The following is a 12,734-nucleotide window of genomic DNA, read 5'->3' on the forward strand; positions in this document are numbered from 1 at the left end:
GTTTAGCTCCTCAGCTGTGGGTTACTGACGCTTGACAGACAGAAAGGCACCAGAGCCTCTTGAATATTCAGCAAAGCAAAGCAAACTTTGTTTCCATAGCAGTTTTATGAGAAACAAAAAGCACCAGAAACATACACGACAGCTCACACCACTGAACATTGACAGACCAGTTAAATAACCTACAAACAAGTCAAACAGTTAAACAAGTGGTTAAAAAAAGAAACACGTTTTCACCTGTGCAGAATTTATGACATTAATAATGACTTCTGAAGACATGAGCAGTAGGATGAAGATGATCTTGTAAATGCTTCAGAGTCCAGACTGCAGCAGTTTGACAGAGACCGGAACAGAAGATCTACAGTTGAATCTGTCTCCAAAGCTCCTAGTTAACTTCACTCATCACTGGCAGTGACCAGCTCTTATAACATTCAAAATAAGACAGATGAATGACACAAGGTTTATTAATGAGGCTCAATCTGCACGTGGTGCACCATCATCCCAAACTGTCAGGAAAGTTTGTCTTTGTGCAAGGAGCACATAAAAGCCTGAACAACAGGACCACACCGAGAGCCTGCAGAGAGGACCAGAGGTCTCGTGTTCAAGGCTGAGACATCACGCGCAGGCAGGGCAACTGGCTCAGACACAGGGTGTCCTGGACTCTCTGGGGTCGAGGGCCACACGGCCCTTTACACTGAGGCTGTTCAGGCACAAAACTCAGTGATACAACAGAGTTACCTGCAGTCCACACCTCCCAGGGCGTCCACGACACTTTCTGTCTCTTCATTTCTATTATTTGCTCTTGAGTCAGAAATCGATGCAAAACACTGGCCCAAGGGGGTCGTCCCATTTCACAGGAGGACATTTCAGCTGCCACACCTTGTCACTCCGGTTTAAGGGACAGCTCTTACATGAGAGCTGGGGGAACAAATAAGACGTGATTTGGCCCTGCACTACATGTATTAGGAGGATTCCACCTGTGACACAGTGCAGTGGAGTATGTGCACCAGTCACCACACAATCAGTCTAGTGCAAGTACAGGACTTCTGTTAGCCCTAAATCAAGACACTGCGGGGCAGCGCACACACGGAGGTGGTGTGTGTGTGTGCGTGCGCAGCAGCTGCTGCAGTCAGATTAGCAGCTCCTTTCATCCATTAGTTCTTTGTCAAAAAAGCTTTCAGGAGTTAGAGCTTAATGAGAGCTGATGATTGGCAGCTCACACACGCACACCTGTACTTCTCTCTTTGTGAGGACATTCATTGACATTGCTTTCCCTAGTCCCTTCAGCTTAACCATCAGAACTAAATGCCTAGCCCCAACCTAAACCCAGCTCTAACCTGAGCCCTAAAACCAAGTCTTAACCCTCAGAAAGGTGTTTCACAAAGTGAGGACCGGCCAAAATGTCCTCACTCTGTAGCAAAAGACTAACTTTTTTGGTCCTCACTATGTAGCAAGTACAAGAACACACACACGTTCACCACTGACATGGTCACATGACAACATCTGAGGTCACATGACAGGCTCAGACAAATTCATACATTATTTCTATATGATTTTGAGTTGAGCCGTGTTCAGTCAGTTGATAGAAATATTGATCGCCATGTTCAGCCCCATTCAGCATCCAGATGTCCACAAGCTGCCTCCTCTGCCCCCCCCATGTCTGGTCACCTGACTCACCTGCACACCTGGTTCCCACAGTACATATACCGACCTGCTTCCCTTTGCTCCCAGCCAGATCATCTGGTCTTCTCTGTGCTCCAACCACCTGTTCCCATGTTCAAATGACTTAACTGTGCTTGGTTTGTGGGCTTTGCCTCTGGTTTGTGCTGTTGCTTGGTGTGAACTGGGTGTATGCTGCTGACCTCCATCTGGACTCCCTCTTCGCCTCTGGTTCTCCTTGCCCCTTGTGTCTGTCTGGACCCAGTTTCAGCTTAAAACAGACCACGCTTCCTGAGGAGAAAACCTGGCCACACTGCTGCACTGGGGGGGTTTAATAGCTGCTGGACAATAGTGGAGGTCTACGGCACAGAGCGATAAGCTGAACCAGGGTCTGGTGTCATGACTCTGTCCCGTCAGCTTCCATTCTCATGCCTTTATTTTGACAAAACGTCCTGGTTTCGCTATATCAGCTGTGGACCTTTTACTTTGATCAGCACTCAATTGTTTACACCTGTTTTTACCCCATTATAAGCAGCTTTCCCCCACTGGAAAGCTGCCAGATTGTTCTTGACTCCCGTGCAGACTTTCTAGCGTTCTTGTTTTTTTGTAATTCAGACCACCGATTCTGCCTTGCCCTCTTGATTCGGACTGCTTTCTGTATGGATTATCAGACTTCCCTCTCTGACTTCTTGTTTGTGGATTCCTCGGCTGTGCAAGTTTGCTGGCTCTGACCCTGGACTGTGTTTTCCAGCTGAGTGTGTGTATCGTGTTTTACGTAGTTTTCCATATCGTTTTGTTATTCGTACTCTTATTAAAGAGACAGTTTTTCACTTATCCTTATCTGGCTATTTAATTGAGTTCACCCCTGTAACGTGCCGATCCTGACATCTGGACTCAGATTATGGTGAGGACACCACGTTCACTGGTGCTGCTAGTCTCTGGACGGGGTTGTGGGACATAACACAAATAGAAAAACTTGTCATCCTTGTCCTCTAACCTGGCCTGAAGGTGTTTACTCTGCAGCAACAAACAAACTGTTACATGTAGGTTGAACATAAAAAATGGTTCTGGCATCCTAACATGACCTTTGACTAAGGATGGTTATCATTAAGATTCTAATGGTAGTACTACTATTACAGGTTAAGGTTAATGTGTATGTGTGTGTGTGTGGGTGTGTGTGTTGATACAGTATGTGAGACAGAGATGGCCACACCCCCTACACCCCCTACACCCCGTCTCCCCCAGAGAGAGGTCTCCAACGTCTTCCTCACAAAACAGAGCTGGTGACATCAATGAGCAAGAAAACCTTTATGTAGCAGTAATAACTAGGAAACCTGTTTCCTTTGTTTCCCCGGTACAGACAGCGGAACTGATAATGTCAGAGCTCATCGACGCTTCGGGTCTCAGTCCCCACCTTTGACCCCAGAGCCTCAGCAGCAGCAATGTGTGTTCCTAAGGTGAGACTGCAGGTGTCTTCAATCTCCCACAGGAAGCTGTGACATCACACACCTCTCCATCTCGTTAAGATGTGAGCGTTTTCTGTAATAAACAAGCAGGAGCAGCTGCAGCCGCACAAAAAGCCTCAGCCAATCAGACGGCAGCGTTTACATGGCTTCAATAAACGTTGATGAGCTTTAATTACAGCTGAAAGCTTGGCTGGAACACAACGCACGCTGCCTTTCCACTGTGCGTGTGTGAATGGCTGCTGATGGCGCATTCTACCTAAAAAGGACGAGTCACTGAAAACAAAAAGACGACTAATCAGCTGCAGTATACATCACATGCACACACACACACACACACACACACACACACACACACAGAGCAGGATGACACCCACAGCAGAGGTCAGAGGTCAAACTGCTCTCAGCAGGTGTGGACCAACCACCCACTGACTGATAAGGCAGAAAAACAAAGCTTATTGTCACGGTAACGTTATCGACCGTCTCCAGGTTTGGAGGTGAAGTCAAAGTGTCTCAGGTCTTTGTTGAGCCCGGTGCATGATGGGTAGCCACGGCATTCAGTGTGCAGGTGGATGATACGCCTGTGGGAGGTGTTACATGATGAAACCAACCTGCTGTGAGTCATGTCCTTATGCAACGTCTTCCGCTGGGAGACATGACCCAACACCAACCTGAAGAAAGTGCATTTGTGAAGTACTTGTATTTTACTGAGTACATTTGGTACTACTACCTTATACTTCTACACCAGTACAACTTGAATCAGAGAATTGTACTTTACGCCGTACACATTTTACATTTAAAGCACAAATGCAGTTACTTCACAGATGCTGACATATATGCAGGTACAATAGCCAGACAAGGTCATGGCACTGTTTGCAGTTTCCTGGTTTTCTGCACACATAGTGCTGTATGGCACGACCTGAAGACGTTCACACCAGACGTCCTGAGAATATGTCTGAGCTGAAGCAGCTCTGTCAGGAAGAACAGTCCGAAGCTCCTCCTGAACGTGGTGCAGGTCTGATCCACAGCCACAGGAAGCGCTGGCTGGAGGTCATTGGTGACAAAGGTGGTTCAACCAGTTGTCATGACTTGGTCCACGTCAGTGTGTGTGTTTAATGTGTTCAATAAAGACATGAAGGATCAGGACTGATTGTGTTTTATCTGCTTAGAAACATTGTGTTTGTTGATATTTGTGACTTTGGTGAAGATCAGGTCACAGTTCATGACCAGTTTATACAAAAGACAGGAAACTGCAAACAGGGCCTCGGCTTCTTCTTATGACTGTATATGATGCATAATAGTGCACGTTATAGTAACTGGGGGCTATTTTACTGAATAGATGGATACTTTCCATGTCCTGCTCCTTCATACTGTGACTTTACCACTTGTCAGAGACAAAGCGTGTACTTTTTACTGCACTACATGTACCTGATCACTGCAGTTCCTTTACAGAACCAAACCAAACCCAGTAGAACCATCAGATTTTGTTAAGGCCCGGTGGGAAATCCACCAGCTATGTGGCAGGATGTATCAGGAGGCCTGAGGTTCACCTGGGACTCAGTGCTGTAGAAACACAGGCCAACACTGCTGGTGCTCCTCTTCTTTATCTTCAGGAAGTCCCATGAAGCAGTTGGCTGTGTCTGTGGCCTGTTTTCATGTCCTGCTTCATTTGATGTGAATAACTCTGTAGGGTCCAGTGTGTGTTCTCTACAGGTGAATCCCCTCACCTGTTTCTTTTCCTTTCTCCTTTTATTATAGTAGCCACAAGATACCACAAGAGCAGACTTCCAGTCGTCAGGAAACATCTCCAGTCTGGAGGAGTGGGAATGGCTACGAATCCATGTGATTAAGAAGACGCACCATGGCCGTAAAGAAACACAAAAGGAACATTTTTTTAAATTCTGGTTTTATTGTACTTTTCATTGCTGGTGCCCAAAGGCACAAAGACATACAACACATTACTGAACATTTAAGGAGCATGACCCCCCGGCAGTTCTTCTTAAATGTCCTGAGGCCCTGAAATGAGGAGATGTGGTTTCAGCCAATGCAAGAGCAGCTGCAGGTGTGATGAGACGACAGCAGAGACAGGTGATGATGATTTGGCTTCCTGTTGTCTCTAGGCTGGTCCACCTGCAGGTGTTTCTACGTCGTCTTCGTCTCTCAGAGATGAAACGCTCGTCTGATTTGACGCTGCTGAGGGTTTATATCTGAATTCAAGTCGAGTGAAAAGAAAACTCATCGTTCATTCAGAGTCACAGCTGCTGTTTTCTTCTTCAGCCTGAAAGAGACCGAGCCACAAGGTGAAGCTGAAGATTCACATAAAGCCTCACTTTTACTTGACCTTGTTGTCTCATCACTCCTTTCCCTCCTTCCTTCTCTGCTTCCTCCGTTCCTGTGCTGCCTCCTCATTTACTGCTCTACATCCTTTTTTCCACAGGAACAAAGGAAAAGAGGAAGACAGATGTAGGAGGTGGAGGATGAGCAGAGGCAAGAAGAAAGTTGTTTGAAAGGAAAGAAGAAAAGAAAAAGAACTAAAAGAAGAGTAGAGCAAGAAAGGACAAAGGGCGATTTACTGTGAAGAGCCAATAAAGAATGAGGAGGAGGAGGAGGAGGAGGAGGGTTAGTCCTTCACCATCATATTCATCATAAAGAAGGATGTCTGGTTGTGTTTGGTTCATTTCAGTGTCATGAGAAGCAGAATAAATCAGCCAGAGCTGCAGGAACAAACTGGTTTCCCTTTGTGTATGAACACAGTGGACCGGTAAACCTGGTCCTGGTCCAGCTGTTCTCAGGTTCTGGTTCTGGTTCTGGATTTTACAGTGGGATGATCTCTGCCCTCTGCAGGGGAAACTCTGCATTACATCATCTCTGACAATATGCACATGCAGCTTTCAGTTTGAAAAGCTATTATAAATATTATTCTTATTCTTGCCAACACAAACATTTCTGACGTATGTGAAGTGAATGATGCTCTGCTCCGAGTCCATCACCCGCTCCAGCTCTCTGAAAGCACTGAAACCCGTCTGTTGTCCATCCTGTTCACTTCTGGGGCTGGTCTTTGTCAGACAAAGAGAAAAAGCAGGTCTCAGTTCAGTCAGGTTATTTGAACATGGTGCACATTTTATTTTGGCGGTGTGACCAGTCCTGAGATACACAGCACGTGATGAACACACACTTCCTGCAGGAGGCTCCAGAGCTCCATGGAGTTTCCAGTTTGGGTTTGATATTTCAGAGGTTTTATGCATGTAAATGTTTTTATTATTGGCCTCACCGATGTGTCATCACATCACTTCGCTCAGCATCAGTCTGAATGTGTACAAAGAAAATCCATCCTAAAATATGTATGTGTAAAAACATATATTTAAAAAAAGCAAAGTCCTAAAAATGTTAGTAAACTACCTGAGAAATGGTTTTAAAAAATGGTTGGTCAACAATCATCTGAAGAACTCAGTAACCTGTTCATCTGCAATATGTCCAACTGCTACATGAGGCCTGATGCCAGTGACGACACTGAACAGACCGCTGCTCCTACTGGCACTGCGTGTGTGTGCGCGTGTGCGTGCCAGCAGGTGGCGCTGTCAGCAAGCACTCAATTGAGCAGTAACTGACTGATGAGTAGATGAAACGTGTTTGTTACAGGAACGAGCGACTCCTCTGTGGGAGGACTGGTTTTACCGGTTTCCCCTTCACATCAGCAGGTCCTGCAGGTTTTACTGAGTGGAACCAGCTCTTACATTAGTCTGCGAGGTTTTAAACACGGCTCTTATCAGATACCACTAAAACTTGCATAAAATATTAGTTTAAAATATCCAAAAATATTAGAAAGATACTGAAAAATGTAAAATATCAATAAATATTTGGGGAAAAATCAAAACACTATAAATCCATAAACATATGAATAATTACGCAATGATCTAGAAAACAGTTTTAAAAACATAGTTGTACATAATACACAAATACTAGTAGAATATATGAAAATAGTTTTAAATGTCAAAAAAGTATTGGAATATCCAAAAATATTAATGAAAAACTCAGATCATATTGCCCAGTACACAAAATATAACCAAAGTAGTACAGCAGTGTAGTAGTATACTCTGTTCCAAGTGAAGTAGCAAAAGTAAAAGTACTCTTTTACCACATTGGATGCAGTAATGTGTACAAATAACTTTAATGTTGCAGCTGGTAAAGATGGGACTATGTGTGAGTACTTCATCTATAATAGTACAACATTTACAGATTATGTTGTATTCATAGTTACGATGTCAGATTCATGTAGTAGTGGTACAAAGTAGCTCAACATGGAATTACTCAAGTACAGAACAAATACATAAAGATTATGCTTAAGTGCAGTACTTACACTGCAGTCAGATACACAGAGGTACTGTTTACTTTGAATAAAATGTGCTTTTGCTTTCTCTCTGAAGACAGTTTCAGTGCACACCTTTTCACTAGGTGGAGCTTTTGTTCACTGACTGGTCCCAGTTCAACCAGTTCCACCAGTTTGCTGACATGTTTCCCTACTATGAACAGATTGTTCTGACAATAAAAATACTGTAGTGCTTCACCTGCTCCAGGTAACAGGAAGTAATGTGACAATACTGTGCGGGACAACTGAGCTCAGACTCAGAGGAGCCTCCCCACACTGCTCACTGGTTTGGTCTCTGATTACTGGCTTCACACCAGTATCTGCCATTTAGAAATACTAAAATCATTTGACCTGTGAAATTATCTCAAAACAGAAGTTTTCATACTTTCAGACAGATAGGTAGATAAAATACTTTAACCTGTACTTCATGTGAAATGTGGAACTATCTGAAAACAAGTCTTGATACTTTCAGCACAACAGACGTAGATAGATAGATAGATAGATAGATAGATAGATAGATAGATAGATAGATAGATAGATAGATAGATTGGCTGAGGAGCTGGAGGAGGTGACGTAGCTCCGTGCTGATTACGTCAGCCTCCGTGCCTCGGGGTGTGTTTGTTTGTGAGAGGAAGACGTTGGTTGGATGTTGGGCGGGGTCTGAGGAAACGGTGAGAGTGAAGGAGAGAAAAGAGAAAAATCTCCCGATCCCTCTGCTGCCGCGCGCACGGGGAGAGGAGACGGTCAGAGACACGGACACAGAGACAGCCAGGCAAGCAGGAGAACAGACGGAGCCGGAGGAGACGCACGGACAGCCGGGGAGGATGGCCCGGCGGAGCGGCCGTTGGTAGCGCTCTGTTGGCGCGGACGGAGCTCCAGGATGAGCGTAGCGCTGCAGGACCTGCGGAACACCGTGAGTACATGCACACACCCGCAACATGCACGCGTGACAGCTTCAGCATGTTCTCTTGTGTGCCCCGGGTTCACCGGGCCCGCGTCTGCTCTGTCTGCAGCTGCTGATCACTTGTCAATCAATTGTGACTGAATGACACGCTCCTGTGACTGATCGACTCAGTGCGCGTATTTGGTTGTAGGAGGGTCTGTTTGAGGTTCGGGAGCAGGAGCAGGTTTCACGGCCTGCTGACGTCACTGATCAAACAGGCTGACTGATCAGTGAACTGATCAGAGTCAGTCAGACAGATGAGGTTACGCTGATGGTCCCGGCCGGTTTAACGTTTCCCCGCAGTTCTGGACCAAAACCTATTAAAATCATTTTTGTTCTAGATCTTCAGAACCATAGAAAAAGAAGAGACTTCGTTTGAAAAAACAGATTAAAAGCCTTTTCTTCATCTCATGCTGTTGAGCAATGAACAGGAGAAAAGAAATGTGTTGTGGCTGAGTTCAGCTTGTTCAGGAGCAAAACTTCAGTCTGGTTCCAGTAGAAATCAGCTTCTGTACCATGAAACAGGAAGCAAAGGAGAAAGGCACAGCAAATGTTTGAAACAAGTTTATTTTTCCTAAAGCTGAAACAGTGAATAAGCAGTTTATTTCAGTTTTATTTGTACAGCGTCAGTTCACAACAACAACAACAATCATGTCAGGGCACTTTACATAACAGGTCTGGACCTTAGATTGTTACAGAGAGAAACCCAACAAATCAGTGGGGAGGAAAACTCCCTTTAACGGAAGAAGCCTCCACAGACCCCAAGTCGATAGAGGAGAGAGCGATGAAAAGAAAAGCAACAAGACACAACAAACAACAACAAACCAACAAAAACTGGTCAGGTTGATGTGGCCGGTGACTGCTCATCAGAAACATAGAGCTCCAGAGCCAGAAAGGTACAGGGAGAGAGAGAGGACACACTATGGGAGAGAGGAGACAGTTAGTGATGGGTAGTGGTGGCATATAGATGGATGGAGAGAGAGGAGAGGGCAGGAAAGGAGAGGAGAGGGGAGAGAAACTCATAGCATCATGGGCCACCCCCCCACCCCCCAGCAGCCTAGGCCTATAGCAGCATAACTAAGGGAAGGCTCAGGGTCACCTGATTCAGCCCTAACTATAAGCTTTATCAAAAGGGAAAGTCTTAAGTCTAATCTTAAAGGTAGAGAGGGTGTCCGCCTCCCGAACTGAGACTGGGAGTTGGTTCCATAGGAGAGGAGCTTGATAGCTAAAGGCTCTGCCTCCCATTCTGCTTCTGTGGACTCTAGGAACCACAAGTAAACCTGCACTCTGAGAGCAAAGTGCTCTGTTAGGATGATAAGGCTCTACGAGGTCTTTAAGATACGATGGAGCCTTGTCATTAAGGGCTTTGTATGTTAGGAGAAGGATTTTAAATTCTATTCTGAATTTTACAGGGAGCCAGTGGAGAGAAACTAATATGAGAGAGATATGATCTCTCTTGCTAGTTCCTGTCAGTACTCTGGCTGCAGCATTTTGGATTAACGGGAGGCTTTTTAGGGAATTATTGGGACATCCTGATAGTAAAGAGTTACAGTAGTCCAGCCTGGAACTAACAAATGCATGGACCAGTTTTTTAGCATCACTTTGAGACAGGATGCTCCTAATTTTTGCAATATTGCGCAGGTGAAAGAAGGCAGATCTAGAGACTTGGTTTATGTGTGATTTAAAGAACATATTCTGATCAAAGATGACTCCAAGGTTCCTCACAGTAGTACTGGAGGCAAGAGCTATGTCATCTAAAGTAACTATATGACTAGACATCAGATTTCTAAGGTTTTCAGGCCCAAGCACAATAACGTCAGTTCTGTCAGAGTTTAGAAGTAAGAAGTTACAGGTCATCCAGGCCTTTATGTCTTTAAGACATGCTTGAAGTTTGACCACCTGATCTGATTCATTTGGTTTCATAGATAAATATAACTGAGTATCATCTGCATAGAAATGGAAATTTATGTTGTGCTTCCTGATAATATTGCCTAAAGGGAGCATGTATAAAGTGAAGAGAATTGGACCTAACACAGAGCCCTGTGGAACGCCGTGACTAACTTCAGTTTGTGTGGAACATTCGTCATTAACATGAACAAATTGAAATCTTTCTGATAAATAAGATTTGAACCAACTTAGCGCAGTTCCTTTAATCCCACTAACGTTCCAACAAAGATTAAAATTTCAGTTTTTTCTGTTTTCTGTCACACCACTAAATGCAAACATGCGAATTGCTCCGCGATGAAGGGTTCAGGGCTGTGCTGATTCCTGTCATGATCATTAACCACTTGTTTTGTTTCAAAAATGTTATGAAACTTTGAAAACATCCACCTCAGTTTGTCCCAGGTGGCATCTGAACAGTGGCAGCAGAAACAGGTTTGTGCGAGAAAAGACTCCAGTCAGATGAAAAGAGCAGGTCTCACTTGTTTCTTTGACTGTTTCTGTCTTTGTGAATGTTCCTGGAGCTGGCTGTGTGTGCACGTGTGTGTGCCTGTGTGTGCACGTGTGTGTGCATGTGTGTGTGGGCAGGGTGTACTGCTTCCTGTCTGCAGCTCAGTGACTTCCTGTCTTAAGACGCCCAGTTTCCGCCCGAGCAGCAAAGCAAACCAAGATGCCCTCAGTGACCTGTGCTGCTCTTCTGTATAACCTTCATCATCTTCATCTTAACTCCCGTTGTGATCAGCAGCAGCGTTTTCTCTTCTGTCCTGATCATCTTCACCACCTTCATCTATATGATACCTGTATTTTCCTCATGACCTTCATCTTCATCATCTTCCTTATCAGTTTTAGAACAGTCCTGATCTTCATCTTTTAAACCCTGAAAACCTTATTCTTTTTCATATATTTTATCTTCACCCTCCTCCTCCTCCTCCTCCTCATAATGTTTCTATTGGTCTTTGTCTTTTACTCCCTGCTCGTTGTCATCATCTTCACCACCTTCATCGTGATTATATCTTTACTTTTATCATCTTCATCTTTACCAGTTATAAATTTCATCCTCCTCCTCATTGGTTCCATCTGAGGAAAAAAACTCTTTTTCTGTCGTGTTCATCACATTCATCTTCATTTTATCTTTATTTTTCTTCACCTTCATCACAATAACAATCCTTAAATACCCATCGATCATAATTGTTTTAAAGTCTAAGAAAACACCAGTTTTCTCACAGTTACACGTTTCTTCTAACATCTCTTTTTGTCCAGAACCCAGAAATCTTTCTCCTGTTAACTCAGAGAACAGTAACAATCTGAGACACTGGTTGAATTTGGGACATTTAAATCGATGGGAGAAGTTACTGGTTCTGTGTCTGTAGACCGACTCAACATTCAGGCTGTAATCATGAGCTTCCTCGGCTGGATCGAAAGCTCCACGTGTGTCAGAGGTCAGAGGTCACTGGAGCAGGTTTCCATGGTGACGACCCACAGGTGCTGATGGAGGAGGGCCGGTGTTCAGTCAGCAGAGTCGCTCAGAGCTGCAGCTTTCAGTATGAGAAGCCACAGATTAACCTCAAGGGGCTTTACAGAACACGGCAGCCTCTGTCTGTGGCGCCTCGAGTCAGATCGAGGACAACTCCCCAAATAAACTCTTTAATGGGGGAAAATGGAAGAAACCTCAGGAAGCACAGCACAGGAGGATAGACAGGAAATAGGGGTCCTGTATACAGAATAAATCAACATCACAGATTTACAGTGTGCTCGATCAGAATGGCCAGATGGATAGATTGTAGATGTATATGAAGAACACTGTATAAACATATAGAGGGATAGGACAAAAAGGAGGCCAGGACCCCAAGGACCTGTAAATAGGCACCAACAGCCAGAGGCCAGAGAGGTCCCAGGACCAGGTCCAGGTCCAACACAGGGAACATGAGTGACAGAGAGCGAGGGAGAGGAGAGAGACAGGCTCCCAGTTCAGATGCTCCTCTGCTTGAGGGAACAAACACTGAGGGTCAGGGCAATGCAGTGGTGTGTGCAGGACAGCATGGACTGTACAGAACCAGGTTTAACAGACACACTGAGACTCAGACCCACCAGCAGTACTAGCTGAACAGTGCAGTGCACAAATGAGTTTCATATTTGGATTAAAAAGCCTCCACTGAGTCCGACCATCTGTCAGCAGGGAGGTTAATCGGCTGGTTATTATGTCGACGAATCGTTTGGTTGTTGATTCGTTAAACAGTGATGAAAGTTACTTTCAGGCTATTTTGAGAAAAATGTTTTGCATGAAACACAGTGAAACGCACAGGCTGTGGAGCCAGGTTCAGCCCAGAGTGGCTGTGTCACGCCCTCCGCCTCCGCCTACATCCCC

At 44.8% G+C, this 12,734-nt stretch overlaps 2 protein-coding genes across 3 annotated transcripts in view; both read left to right on the forward strand.

Moving 5' to 3' along the window:
- LOC109951795 (somatostatin-1-like) overlaps positions 1-4,744 on the forward strand; it is a 10,230-nt gene extending 5,486 nt beyond the window's left edge. Inside the window, exons 3-4 of the mRNA XM_020586480.1 lie at positions 4,023-4,217; positions 4,733-4,744. Coding sequence (XP_020442136.1) covers positions 4,023-4,217; positions 4,733-4,744 — 207 coding nt within the window. The remainder of the gene's footprint in view (positions 1-4,022; positions 4,218-4,732) is intronic.
- A 3,370-nt stretch (positions 4,745-8,114) lies between these two features.
- The window catches only part of ece2b (endothelin converting enzyme 2b), a 26,943-nt gene continuing 22,323 nt past the window's right edge, over positions 8,115-12,734 (forward strand). For both annotated transcript variants that reach the window (XM_020586487.1, XM_020586488.1), the window contains exon 1: positions 8,115-8,398. In XM_020586487.1, coding sequence (XP_020442143.1) covers positions 8,366-8,398 — 33 coding nt within the window. In that variant the 5' untranslated portion in view covers positions 8,115-8,365. The remainder of the gene's footprint in view (positions 8,399-12,734) is intronic.

Source organism: Monopterus albus, unplaced genomic scaffold, assembly GCF_001952655.1.
Source record: "Monopterus albus unplaced genomic scaffold, M_albus_1.0 scaffold410.1, whole genome shotgun sequence".
In the NCBI taxonomy this organism is placed as follows: domain Eukaryota; kingdom Metazoa; phylum Chordata; class Actinopteri; order Synbranchiformes; family Synbranchidae; genus Monopterus; species Monopterus albus.